The sequence below is a fragment of the Macadamia integrifolia genome, chromosome 2 (assembly GCF_013358625.1).
Source record: "Macadamia integrifolia cultivar HAES 741 chromosome 2, SCU_Mint_v3, whole genome shotgun sequence".
Lineage (NCBI taxonomy): Eukaryota > Viridiplantae > Streptophyta > Magnoliopsida > Proteales > Proteaceae > Macadamia > Macadamia integrifolia.
In genome coordinates, this window is record NC_056558.1 from 26,558,608 (window position 1) to 26,572,232 (window position 13,625).

Sequence of the window (13,625 nt, forward strand, 5' to 3'; positions counted from 1 at the left end):
AAATATGAATATGAATCAGATACAGATTTTCAGCTATTTATTTACATCCCCAGTAAAGGTTAGAGAGTGGAGTCATGAGTTTGAAGAGGGCAACATTGCGTTCGCACTATCTACATTGAGCAGTGGAGAATTAGAGAAGGAAAATTTGAGAAGACAAGAAGGTGAAGGGCTTAATCCACTGCCCCATTGGCCACTAGCCACTAGTGTTGATATTGAAGTATCAATATATGAAATTACATAGATGTTCTCATATATATATATATATATATATTTTTAATTACATGTAATATATCGTGAAATTGATAATGGTATTTTAATACTATAAAATATAGTCAATCCTAAACAAATAATTCAAGGCTACACTGCATCGATTCAATGGAAACATTTTATAGGAGGAAGCCGCTCCATTTAATAGGAACCCTGCCCATCTCTTACGTATCATCACTCCTGAACCCACTATCTCTCCACCGCTTCACATAGATAATATTAGGCTTAAAATTGAAATATCTGTATTTGCATTTTGATTGGCGTTCAAATGGATTTAGATAGCAGCTTTTGGAAACTGGTATTTAAATACAGATTCCCACACCCATCGGTGAAGGAAAATATATATTTTTTCTGCATGATCGGTGGAGGAAAACTTTTTCCCTAAGAAAAAAAAGTGATACTGTATTAATTGTGTTCCTCGGGGTTTTAAGAATTGAAACGAAATCAATTTGAATGGGCTGATTAGGATCGAAAGCAGTTGAGCCTGATCTCGATTCCAGCCGATTTGAAACTATTCCATGTTGGGTTTCTAAGGTTCAAGCTGATTCCGGATGATTCGGACTAAACCGTAATCAAAATCGGCTGGACCTGATCCGAATCTACCTTTCTAAATCGCATCCCATTTTAAAGCCAATTTACAATGATGCCCCGAAAGATGATTTTTTTTTTTTTCTTTTCCCATGAAATCCCGAAAGACCGCTCCAACGGCTACTTTCAGACAACTCTCGGCATTTAAACTTCCTCGGGTATCGGTCAATGCGAGCGAAAAGGTGGAATCACGACCCTGTCTCTGTCTCTCTCTCTCTCAGCTAACGTTTCCGACCGATCAAAACTCATAAGCAACAAGAAAGCGGGTGGGAGGATATGGAAGAACATCAACTGCAACAGAGCAACAAAGATGATGATGAGGAGGAGTTCTATGAGAAGATTGAAGCGCCTAAGTATGTGGACTTCACTGTTCCCGATCTACCTCTTCCCGACGATCGTTCCTGGTTTTGTTTGCGTGTTGGTGAGTTATCGTTTGCTGTTTGGTTTTATATTCAGTTTTTCCCCTTTTTGTCATAATTTTACTTATTTTAAGCTCTGATCTAATGCATTGTTTGCCTAAATTGTTAGAATTTAGGTCGAGCACCTCTTTGTTTTTATGTTTAGATTTTAGATTGTTTCCCAATTTGTTTTGGCTGACTTGGGTCTATAACAGATTTCACTTTCCAAGTGTTTCCCAATTTGTTTCTGGTGATTTGGGTCTGATTATAACAGATTTCACTTTCCAAATTCAAACTTTAAGCCCGAGTTATCAATGAACCTGTTAATTGTGTTTCAGGATGCAACCAAAAGCATGAAGAAGAAGACATGGATCCTGACGTTCTATATAAAAGTTTTGTTCTTCGGGTTAGCTATTTTATCCGTTCCTTCTACTTGCTAATCTTGTTGAATCATCATTTAATACATAACCTTCTCCAATTATCCATCCAGGTATTGGCAGCAAGGAGCCCCAACTTAAAACTTCATAAGGAATTAAGTAGACAAGCTCCACGGTATGTGAAACTTTCAGAGTCCAGGATTTTCCTGGTTTTCTCTACACTTGATTGAATTTGCTTTGAAAAATATTAGTTTTGTCGTCTCTTCTTTAACAGGGAAAATACTAAATACCCCCAATCAGCCCCTGCAAAATCTTCCAAGAATAGAATATCAAGATTGACTGCAATTGCATTGGCTTCTCAAAAGATGGGTGACAAAAAATTGAAACTTCATCCTATATCTAGGCTTAAATCAGCCTCAAATATGAAGGCTACGCAATCTTCTGTTAATGCAAAGGCTTTGACAACTCCTAGGTATAAAAAATGCCTCCAAGGTTCAGATCCCTTTCGTAGTGCTCAGAACCCAAAAACAACTGTTTCATTGACAAAGAATAGAGTGGTCTCAAAGGCCCTGATATTCCACACTCCAAAGAAAAGTGAAAAGGTGAAAAATTCGTTAACAGAATTGCGTGCACAGATGAAGAAGCTTGATATAACCAGTCAAAAAAAGCAGGGGCGTTCGCGCATTGTATCATCAAGGTACAATACTTGCAATACTAAAAGCAAAGGTGAGGTTTCATTTGTTTCTTATGGTTCCAAGGATGGCAAGGCTGTAAAATCTTCAAAATGTCTGAAGACCAAAAACAAAGCCAATTTACCGAGATGTAATCAATCCATGCCTCAAGAACGTATTGATTCTGATTACATTAGTGGTATGGAGATAGATGGAAAATCAAGGGATGGCTCCTCAGAAGTTTGTTCTGTATCAGGTAGTTCCGGAAATATTGAAGAACCTGGTCATGTTAAGCTCCTCATCATTGCTAAGACCTCAGAAAATTTAGGTGCAACTCCTACTCAAGATGAAACAACTCCAATTGGGGAGAATTCATTAGCAAGTTCAAGCAATGTAACGGCCTTGCTTTCCAATTTGGAGGAGACTTTGAAAGAGAAATGTCCCGAAATTCAAACTTCAAAAGCGGGAAATTCAAGCCTTGGGAAAAGGGAGCATGATGAGGATGTAGGATTGAACTATGAGGACAGGAAAGATTCAGAATGTGATACTCCCAAAAGCCAAAATCCCAACGGAGCAGGAGTTGAGAATTCCACCATGGAAAGTGATGATAAAGAAAATGCTTCAGTGTCTTGTGATAACAGGTTTCAGCCCTACATCACTCATCTCTCCATTTATATTGGAATCTCTTGGAGATCTTCACATAAGTTGCACTTTTGTACTAACAATACTCTTGTTCATTTTAAACTGACAACAGAGAGATTAAAGTTGATATTGACCACTCTAAACTGAAGATCCTAAGCAAGCATGAGGCTCATGACAAGTCTCAGAAGGTAATTAAGTAGATATGCATATTTTTATACTGTTTTTTCTACAGATGGATAGTTCCTTCATCTCAATATCTTGTTATCCAACTGCATTTGATCATGGTGCAGCTCATAAGGGATTGCTCTGCTTCTGCTGCTATTGCTGCCCAAAAGAACAATAAAACAAAGTCAACAAATCCTAAACCTTTCCGATTAAGGACTGATGTAAGTGAAACGTTGCAAGAATGATTCCATTTGTTAGAAAAATTCCATTTTTCTGGTTGTATATGATGAAATATGAAGCTTATAGGAAAGGGGCATTCTTAAGGAGGCAAACCTGGATAGAAGGTTGCATCTTCTTGATCCTTTCAAAGAAAATGCGGAAGTTAAATGGCTACCTACTGGAAGCTTGCATAAAAGGCATATAACGCAGACTCGAGTGAGTTTCTTATCCTTTTTTCTCTGTAATCAAATTAGTAGTAGTCTATATTGATCTTTTGGTTCATGATTCCAGCAAACTGATAGGTCCCATGGAGGCAACCAAACTGGTTTAGAAAAAAGAGTTCAAAAGGTTCGAAATCAGAATCAAAATCCCACATGCTCTATCTAGATTTTGCATTTCTTAAGCTGATAATATAATGAGTTTTGCCATCCAACAGCTGAAAGATGCGTACCTTAAAACATCAAAATGTGCAACAGAGACAAATGTGGTGTCAACTATTCGACAACGACAGAAGGTAACACGATTACTTTTTGGGGTTGATCAATCTGAAACAGTTGAAACCTAACACTTTTACTGTGTCCTTGAAGCTTATGACGACTCAGCTGGAAGGTGCTAAGGAGGAAATATGTCGAAAAGCAGAGAGCAGCTCAAAAAAGACTAAATCACATTTTTTGCGGCCTCAAAGGTTTGCTATCATGTTTATGTTATGTTATCATGGACTGTGAGAAACTTCAATCTCCACTTAGACTGTTCTAAGCATTAATCCTGTTCTTTTCCCTTTGTTTCTGTTCTCAGAATGGCTCCAGCAAGCAAGGCAACAGTTCCAGAAGAAACTGCATCAGCAATCTCACAACCCAAGGAATTAGTAGAGCCAATTCTGTACAATGGCACCCCAAACACTATCAGTAAAGCAGCAGCTATAAGGTCAGGATTAATGGTCAAAAGACCTGCAAAAATTCCAAAGGAACCGAACTTTCACAGTGTTCATGTACCAAAGAGTTGCACAAAGAAGCTGCCCAACGCAATCGCTTCATGATTTTTTTTTTTATTATCTTTTGCTCCTTCTGTAATTTATATTTTATGTTGTTCAATTATTTCATTGAATTCTCTTTGTTTTGTTTCCAAAAAGCAAGCAGTGTGGAAACAAATTCTAGTGTCATTGTGTGTGCTCGATTGATCATAAGGAATCCACATCTAGTCATTGGTTCAAGTATCTAGGATCAAAGTCTAGTGTCTAGATTTAGAATGACTGTGTTTGTATTTCCAGCAGATTTTATCAGTCCTATCCAGGTGTGGTGTATGAACAAAATTTGATGTTCAGGTTCTCAATAGAAGGGGGGCTATGCTAGTTTTGCTTGGCAAAAAGAAGCATACTTTGATTAATAAGGGGAAAAATTTTGGTTGCTACCCGGAGCTGCAACCATGTAGGCAGTCAAAGAAATGGAACATTCACCTCCCTCTAGGGTTCACAATACCCTCCAAAGTTTTAGAATTTTCCAAAATGCCTTTTAAGATTCCATTTCTTTGGCTACTAGTCGGTTTGTGGCTGCAATCCCTGTTGACAGCCAAAGAAATGGAATATTCACTTCCCCTTAGGGTTCACAAATACCCTCCAAAGTTTTAGTATTTTACAAAATGCCTTTTAAGATTCTATTTCTTTGGCTGCTATCCAATGTTGAAGGTTAACTTCCATAACTCAGTTTCAACATCCACAAGTGAAGCTGCTACTGCTGCAAGATGAATTAGATACGAAAGCATTTCTAGTTACGTGGTTATTCTGAAATGATTGTCAATTGCATTTTTGAGATTGTCCATGGAAGATTCAAGCCATTATTCTAAAACAATTATCCCAAAATCCGAATTTTCGAGTTTGAAGCTTATGGGGTATACCCCATAATCATTCCAATTTGTTCGGTTTCGGGTGGTTTACAATGGGTTATTGGTTCCGGTCGGTTTCAATCGGGTTAGCCGGTGCAGTCCATATCTTGACACCCTCTTAATAACACTGGCTCAAGGACCTAAGGCACCCATGTGAAGTCCTATTGTCTATTTCATAAAAAAAAAGAAGTCCTATTGTCCACATTTAACATCAACACTAGGGTATCTAGGCTAAAATCTTTAGCTGGCCTTACTAGTGAAAAAAACCAATCCATCCTTGTATGTAGATATGACTTTCTTATTAAAAGAAGAATAAGAAGAAGTGGTCATCAATTCAAACTGGAATCCATGATATTAATGAGGTTGTTGGTTCTTGGAAGTGGTACAAAACATCCTTGTAGTGCCAACATAGGCCAATGATTATCATATTAATTAGTATTAAATGAATAGCTTAAGAAGTAATTGAGAATGTGATCTACTGATGAGTGGTTACTTAATTATAAAACTAATTTGATGAAACAGCAAAGACCATATTGAAAGTGGGCTATCATTCCACTTTCATATCTATTAACAATGAAGATACAAGAAACAAAAAATTCAACAAAATCAAGCAATAGGTACAACCACCTTCCAACTAGTAACTAATCCTTAATATATATTTTTATATGACCAAGATTCCCAGATGAAATTATTAAGAAAGAGGCTTGTTTTGCTTTTTCTAAATCATGGTTGTCAAAACATGGCCAGCTCAGGTATCTTTTCCATATCATCTGGTTTTCCATTGAAAAACCTTGGCCAAGTTCTGTAATTGTTCCATGCCTCCTGTGCTTGCAAATGCCTGGGAGAGCTTTTGTTTTGATATTCTTCTTCTGGGCTCTGCTTACTATTGTCACTCCTACCCTTATTATCTTGTCTGCATCTGCAAAGCCCAGTTTGGATCTCAAAGGTATGGATAAGAGAGAGAGAGAGAGAGAGAGAGAGAGAGAGAGAGAAGTGGTCTCTGTGTTGTGAGGGACTCTGATCATGGGTTTCTTGTTTGCAGGTGAACGAAGCGGTAGAATGATCAGGGCGAGGAGAATGATGGGCTATTCAAGAACAAAATTGGAAGCTCCGGCACCAGCACCGGAGCCTGCACCGGCACATAGGAGGACCGGCTTTATGATATAAGTAGCACATCTGAAGTCTGAACACTTGGACAGAGGTTTTCATGGGCATGAAAGAGCAATGAGAAGGGATGTTGCAGAGGCAAGACTGTAAATAGATTTTTTTTTTTTATAAATTTGGGGAGGATGGTATATGTTTAACGGCTTCATCTGTAAGACAGAGAGGGAACTCCATTGATGAACTTGTTTTCATCTTTCCATTAAAACAGAGTGGTAGATGTTCACCTTGTGTGTGGTTGTCTGGAACAGAGTTCTCTCTCTCTCTCTAGAATTGGGAAAGAAGAATGTCATGGAGTACTACTTTGACGAGCTTGTTTTTTCTTTATCCTTTGCTTCAAGTAAAATTCACATAAAAAAGCTATGTTTGCTTCAAGTAAAATTCACATAAAAAAGCTATGTGTATAGGTATTCCTCTGGACCAATGTCAATCATATCAAATACCAATAGGTGGTTAGGGGAATAGAACCTCTTACTTGCTTGTGATGGAAGTTTCATATTTATTAATTGAAATTGTGTATCTACCTCTCTATGTCCTGGATATATAGGAGTGTTCAGGACTTAGAAAGCATAGGGGTTCTTGAAGGATTTATCTAGAGTCCACATCCTCTGCAGCGAGTGGTAAGATGCAGTTTTACAAATGAGAATTCATGATTGAGAGCATCTCGACACACGTCCTAAGGGGTTTTCAATCACCCAATGCTCACTGCACCAATGCAACAACTGCAAATGATTTTCACACACTAATCGAGACGAAGCGATTAACACTTAAACAATACAAGCATTTGGATTAATTAAGGACCAGTACACATGATGGGGTAGGGTATGAAGGAGTGGCCATGCATGGGAGATATTTCCCTTCTTGATATAAGGGAGTTGTTTGGAGAAAGGAAAGGTTTAAGTTAGAGAAAGAAATATAGATGCATCACCTAGCCAGATGGGTTAGGATAAACAATGTTAAGCATGTGGTGTAAAATACATTACCCTCTTTGTAATTAATTCAAGCGTCTTTAATTTCTCCATCAAAAATATAAAAATCATATAAAAAATAAATTTTGAGTATAATACAAAACAGTTGGATTTTAATTGAAATTTTTCGTGAACATTACTCTCAACACTCCTTCACCTGTGTGGCCATATGTACTACAAACACGTGAATATGATGAAACCCACTATGATTCCATGTAAAGTTTTCATACTAAAATTTCAAATTAATGCTCCCTAGGTGTATAAGGGGATGTAGATTAATTAGTAGCTGGCATGAGACTAAAGTCCCAACATTATAAATTAATTGGGAAGTATGTGTACACACATGTGCGGGAGAACACATACATAGCATTAAGACAATGCTAAATTTTTAAAAAGCCCAAGTCTTTAACTTCTTGGTTGCTACAAATTTTGCTCCCATTACACTTGTAGGTTGATAAAAAATGATTTAGGAACCCTCTGTGGAATGCTTTAGGAACCCTCTGTGGCCCTCTCTTGTATGGCTCCTAGTATATCGTTTATACAAAATAAATAAATAAATAAATAAGAAAAATAGATAAATCTAAATCATACCTTATTAATATTACGTTTCTATAAAAATCAGAAAAAAAAAAAAAATGAAATAACTTTATTAAACCATATCCACCTTATTTGTTGGTGGGTGTATCTGATTAACTCATCATGATGAAGGAATGCAAGGAGGAAGAATCCATTAGGATTTGGTCATTGATGATTAGGAAACCCTAGTATTCTATTTCCCCTGTAAATGCCTTATAACTAAATCCGATGGAACTTAAAAAATTTCCAGATTATAACAAGAAAGGCATTTGGCCGGTAAAAGGTGTTAGATTTTTTATTTTTTTATTTCTTTCTTTGGGAGTTATGATTGTATTCACATTTGTGATTATCTTTTAAGGGTCCCATCTTTTAAATAGTATACCAGTTATGGCATAAATTTAAGGGTGTCAATATATAATCGAAATCATTTACCTAAACCAAAATTTATCGGTTATAACCGAATCGAATCGCACCATAGTAAATTGATCCAGTTTTGGTTTTATAGGTCATAATTCCGGTTCGAAACTAAACTGAATCGAAAAACCGATGGTTAATCGGTACCAAATATTAAAGACTTAAAGTGTTTTGAAATTCAATGGGTCTCTATGAAAAAAAAAAAAAAAAACAAAGTACTAACCAAGAAGGGAGCTTCACTTTCACACAATCACCCTTCTTGATTTTCTAATTTCTAATTTCTAGGATCATAGTTAATTAGTTACAATATGTGTAGTCTTTTACATAGAAAATATATTGTCCTTGGCAAAATAAATGTATATTGTCTTAACTCTTTAGGAAGTTTAATATATGTAGGATTCACACTAGTTGTAGGATATAAACCATTTTCTAAAACGATACTATTAACCCCATGTAAACCGGTTGTGAACCGAATAAAAAAAACTGATTAAAAACTGCTATAGCCGAAATCAGATGAAAACGATTTTGATTTCACCTTATTTCTGTCCGGTGCGGTTTTGGTTTCACCTTATCAAAATGTAAACCGAACCGAAACCAAACCGAATAACCAAAATCGCACCATTTGACACCCCTACATAAATTATTAAAAATAAGAGTGACCACTCTGTAACAACATAAGTAAGAAAGAATACTAGGAAATAGAAACGTAATAAGAACGTTTGCATTAAAGATAATTTCAGTCATTCATCAATGTTTTCAATGGTAATAAATAGACAAAATCGTTTTCCCTGGCCAAGTTTTGAGGGTGAGTCTAGTAAAAAACAGAAAGGGTTTCAATGATGATACTATATTATAGGGCAGATTTATTTGGACGAAAATTTAATTTTGATATAAAAGTTGTTTATTATATGGACTAATTTGTTATGGATTGTGTTGGTACCTAAGGCTTTAGGTCTCTTGCAGGATATGCATCAACCAGTGGCAAAAGGATTTAGAAAAGTAAAAGTTTCGGTGCAGATGGTGATCTTTGTTTATGACTAACGGAAGGAAATTTAAAAAGATGGCCTTTTGAAACTGTTATCCTTTCTTTTTTTTTTTTTTTTTTTGGTAAGGAAACTGTTATCCTTGACGTTTCATTATTTACTTCTATATATCATAGGGATAAATATGTAATTTTGTTAACTTTTACGATTGCTAATTTCGCTAGGATTAGTAAGTTGACTCATATGACATCTAATAATGTAGAGACCTTTTTTTTATTATTATTTATTTAAGCTATTGTTTTTTCACAAAAGGAAAAAAAAAAAAATTCATAATGCATTATCGGAAAAAAAATGTCCATCCTTCATACTTGGTACAACTTCATATATGATACGATATCATATTATTTTGATAAAAAAGGAAAAAAATCCACATTTTTTTTTTACGTTTCTTATGATCCCCTAGAAGATAAAGTGTCACGTTTTTTTCCCCCTGACTCCAACCTGCATAGTCAAATGTTTTAGTTGAAACTTTTATATAGAGGATTCTTTGAGCAAGCGGTATAGGGGAGCTCATCAATGAGGTGTGGCAAAATGGTATCATATATTGGAGGATAGTGATGCCATGAAATGTGAAGAGGAGAGATAGATACAAAGGATGCTAGCTATCCTCTCCTAAGGACCTTTTCCCTCTTTTTTCATTTTTAAATGGAAAAAGACTCTTGATTGGGGCGAAATGACCACCTTGCTTCCCTGAAAAGCATAAACCTTGCTCCTATTGATGCTCTGCTAGTGCCCCGATTGGCCTTCACATTGATATAGGGGCCACACTATTAGACAAAATTATTTCCTACTTTTTTTATACAAAAGAGAGAAAAACAACAATTTTCTAAGAGGCTTACCTAAGACAATTTTGCCACATGACCCAAATATCTACCACAAGGCAACTTGGATGAAGCCGAAAAACCTTGTGGAAAGGTAAAGCCTAAGGTCTTTATTCATATGTTTTCAGCTCAAGAAAAGTAGGCCTCATGACAAATAAAGCATCAAAAATTTCCATGACTACCATGAGGGTGCACACAAGTGCATGAATTATCAAGAGGATGTATGCTAATAAAGTGATATGTGCCGGTAAGATGGGAAGGTATTTATTTGAAGGGAGAGGGTGAGCAAGCAAAATCGGGAGTACATTGGATGGCAGTAACATCATTTCATGTGATAAGGCGAAAGATAGACATAGAGGTGTTAATGCACCCTACCCCAACAACTCAAAAGAACCTTTTCCCTTATTTGAATTAGTTTCTAAAATTTGGGGGAGGGGTTCTGTCCGAGAGTGCAACCCCTGCATGGGAGTCAATGAGAGTGCACAAAGAAGCATCATTAGGGGAGGGATTTTTGCCTTTCATTGAGGGTGGGATGGTCATGTCACCTCATCCTGAATTTGGACACATGCACTACACTCTCAGAGAGAGCCCTTTCTCCCTTAAAATTTTAATCTTGATCATACCTCTATTTAGCTGTTAAAGTGGCCACATCATTTTTTCACATGGCGCAATGAGATTGATGGTGCAATTGTCACTTTGCCCCCACACCCCCATGATCCCATAAAAAAAAAAAATATAGAAAAATTTACACTGCCACCCCTTAGAGAATGCCACTATTAGACAGACACTCCATATATAATTTCAAATTACGCTCATACCCTTTACCGTCAGTCTTTATTATAGAATATACCCTAAATGCCGATATCAACTGGTATATAACTTTTTTTTTTTAAATCCCAAAATATCCTTATAAAAGGTGAAGTATCTAATATACCTTCTCTTAACCCCCTAACCCCTAATCAAATATGAACTCCTTCATCCCCAAATTGATATTGAGCTCCTTTATCCCCAAATCGTTTTCTCTTCGTGAAGAGCATTGGTGATTTCTCTCTGTGACAAAAATCGGTAATAAACCAGCAATGGACGGCGACGTGAGAAAGAAGTCTGGACTGCTGCTTCTCCAAATGGAGACATGTGTACGCTTCTTCTGTGAATCCTTCTTCTCAACCATTATTACCTTTAACATAATTATTGAGATGTTTGAGAGAAAAAGAAAAATTAAAAAGATGGAATACTTTTTTCAAAAAATGAAACATCGGGGCATAAAGTAAAGCTGTACATTTAGACAAGGTTGATTCTATCTTGAGGCAAGTAGATTGATAATTCTCACATAGTTTTGGACACTTCATTCTTCAAATGTGTCATCAACGCATTCATCCAGGTTGATAATGTTAAGCGGATGGAGAAGATGTTCTTGATAATAAAGGAGGAAAATAAATGCGGAACGATTCATGAAGATCGATAAGCATGCACGACAAACACTATAAAAACAAGTTTTAGGCATACCTGAATCCATGACTGAAGAATAAGAACTCTTCAATGTCTTCTTGTATGCTCCTCGTACAACACGATCAATGTTGGTCTGGTCTATCCTCTTTCCCTTTTGCTTTTGGTCGTTAACCTCACTTAATGGGTCAGTGATAACTATATATAGGGATGAGGGTAGGGATCAACCCTGCAATAAAATTAGGGTTTCCTCCCCATTAAGGAAACAATACCTTAGGTCCACACATAGTAATAAATATTTCATACATTAAGGTGTGCTAATAGAATCCAATATCTCCATAGAGATCACTTACCAATAATATTGGATTATTTCTGTTTACTCCATCTTTAGTCAACACCACTAAACCGATTTTTGGAAACAAATCTTTGACTATGCTAGCCCACCTAATAGGAAATCTTACAATCCCCACTTGGGCAGCATATGTCATAAGTTTTAGATTTTTAAAATTTATTTAAAATGACTCTCCGATTTAGATAAATTGAATGTGACCACAAATAAAACAGTGTCGAATGGAGTGCATCTTAAACCAAATGTCTTGGTCCGAATGAGAATTACAAACACCCAACCATATTGATCATCACATCTAAAGCGATATGAAACCACACACGTCAAAGTGCTCATAACATCACCGACTTGGGCTGAACAGTATGAAAGTGTGGTATGGAAATAACATGCAATAGTGATCATCATGTCTATTTCCAAATTGATCCTAGCTCAAAAACCAAATGAGCCCTATGAGATAGATACCGAAGGTCTCATTAACTACAAGCGTCTTCCAAACGCTCAAGCTTCAATCAAAGAAGCTCATTGGGACTGGGTCCGGATGTCCCACAGCACTAGCACTAGACCTCAATCAAACAAGGCTTTGCTAACAACTGGATGTGTGTGTATTAACTGAAACCTTAAATACCAAATGAGGTAAATACACCACATATAATCTCAATTTCTGTAGAAGGTAAATAAATAAGTATATACACATAAACAAATGGCCATAAAAATGCATATATATTCTTGAGAAGAATAATAATGCATCATATGTATAAATTAAAATTGAAAGTCAAATGCAAACATATTGAGCAAAACTCCCATTAATAAAATACATCAAAAGAACTAACAAGTCCCATAATAGTGACATGCTCTTGAAAGACTTTTGGAGTCAAGCTCTTAGTAAGAGGATCTACAATCATGTTTTTTGTAGCAATCTATTCCATTGTAATCTGCGACTCTTAAACTTTATCTCTGACAAAAAATTACTTAATGTCAATGTGTTTAGAGTTTGAAGTACTTTTACGGTTATGAGATAAACGAACCGCAGCGGAGTTGTTACAAAACATCCTCAATGGTTTAGATATAGAGTCAACAATCTGTAATAATGTAGTTCTACAGAAATTTATGATTCATGAGCTTACTCCCACTGATTTTTAGATAAATCTATTCGATTCATCCCTTTTTCATAAAGAACCTTAGCTTGAAAATAATTAACAACCACTGGCTTAGGAGGCTCATCAATTCAAGATTAAAATTTATTATCATAATAGCCAGATAAATATTAAAGGATTAGTTTCATTCCTTCAAATTGAAACCATTCAAACTTTTTTTTTTAACAGAAAATAGCTGAGAAGTCAAAACTGACAAATATAATTATACATATTTACCAAAATATGCAATATGCAAGAACATAAGGCATATTAAACTTCCCAACAATATAATTAAATCTGATTAATTGGGCTATTAATCAGATTTATCCTAGTATTGTTTTCAATAACTGTAGAAAAACATAAACTGGGGAAAGATCCAACGTCATCGGGGTCACACCTATGGTGGCAAGATCGCCCAAAACGTAGTGGAATCTTTCACATACAAGGCGAGACGCTTAAAACAATACCACTCTGAAGATTTCGTCACCTGTGGTGGCAAGACAAGAACCTTC

At 36.1% G+C, this 13,625-nt stretch overlaps 1 protein-coding gene and 1 long non-coding RNA gene across 3 annotated transcripts; both read left to right on the forward strand.

The window, feature by feature from the left end:
• The first annotated feature begins 1,010 nt into the window (after nucleotides 1–1,010).
• Nucleotides 1,011–4,692, forward strand: LOC122059738. Of its 2 annotated transcripts, XM_042622769.1 has the most exons (12): nucleotides 1,011–1,276; nucleotides 1,592–1,659; nucleotides 1,744–1,805; nucleotides 1,905–2,356; nucleotides 2,558–2,942; nucleotides 3,056–3,131; nucleotides 3,234–3,329; nucleotides 3,415–3,543; nucleotides 3,619–3,675; nucleotides 3,764–3,841; nucleotides 3,915–4,012; nucleotides 4,123–4,692. In XM_042622769.1, exons 1-12 carry the CDS (start codon nucleotides 1,132–1,134, stop codon nucleotides 4,361–4,363), a joined length of 1,887 nt encoding a protein of 628 aa, XP_042478703.1. In that variant the 5' UTR covers nucleotides 1,011–1,131; the 3' UTR covers nucleotides 4,364–4,692. The 2 variants fall into 2 exon arrangements, with proteins under 2 accessions (XP_042478703.1, XP_042478695.1); XM_042622761.1 differs by having other exon boundaries at nucleotides 1,905–2,942.
• A 981-nt stretch (nucleotides 4,693–5,673) lies between these two features.
• Nucleotides 5,674–6,677, forward strand: LOC122087935. The gene is made up of 2 exons (XR_006142912.1): nucleotides 5,674–6,151; nucleotides 6,248–6,677. It is a non-coding gene; the product is annotated as an uncharacterized LOC122087935 (long non-coding RNA).
• Nucleotides 6,678–13,625: the final 6,948 nt, after the last annotated feature.

Coding starts and splice junctions, on each gene's coding strand:
- LOC122059738 (XM_042622761.1), top strand. CDS start 1,132: ATGGAAGAACATCAACTGCAACAGAGCAACAAAGATGATGATGAGGAG. Junction 3,132..3,233: donor CTCATGACAAGTCTCAGAAG/GTAATTAAGTAG, acceptor ATCATGGTGCAG/CTCATAAGGGATTGCTCTGC. Junction 3,330..3,414: donor CTTTCCGATTAAGGACTGAT/GTAAGTGAAACG, acceptor TGAAGCTTATAG/GAAAGGGGCATTCTTAAGGA.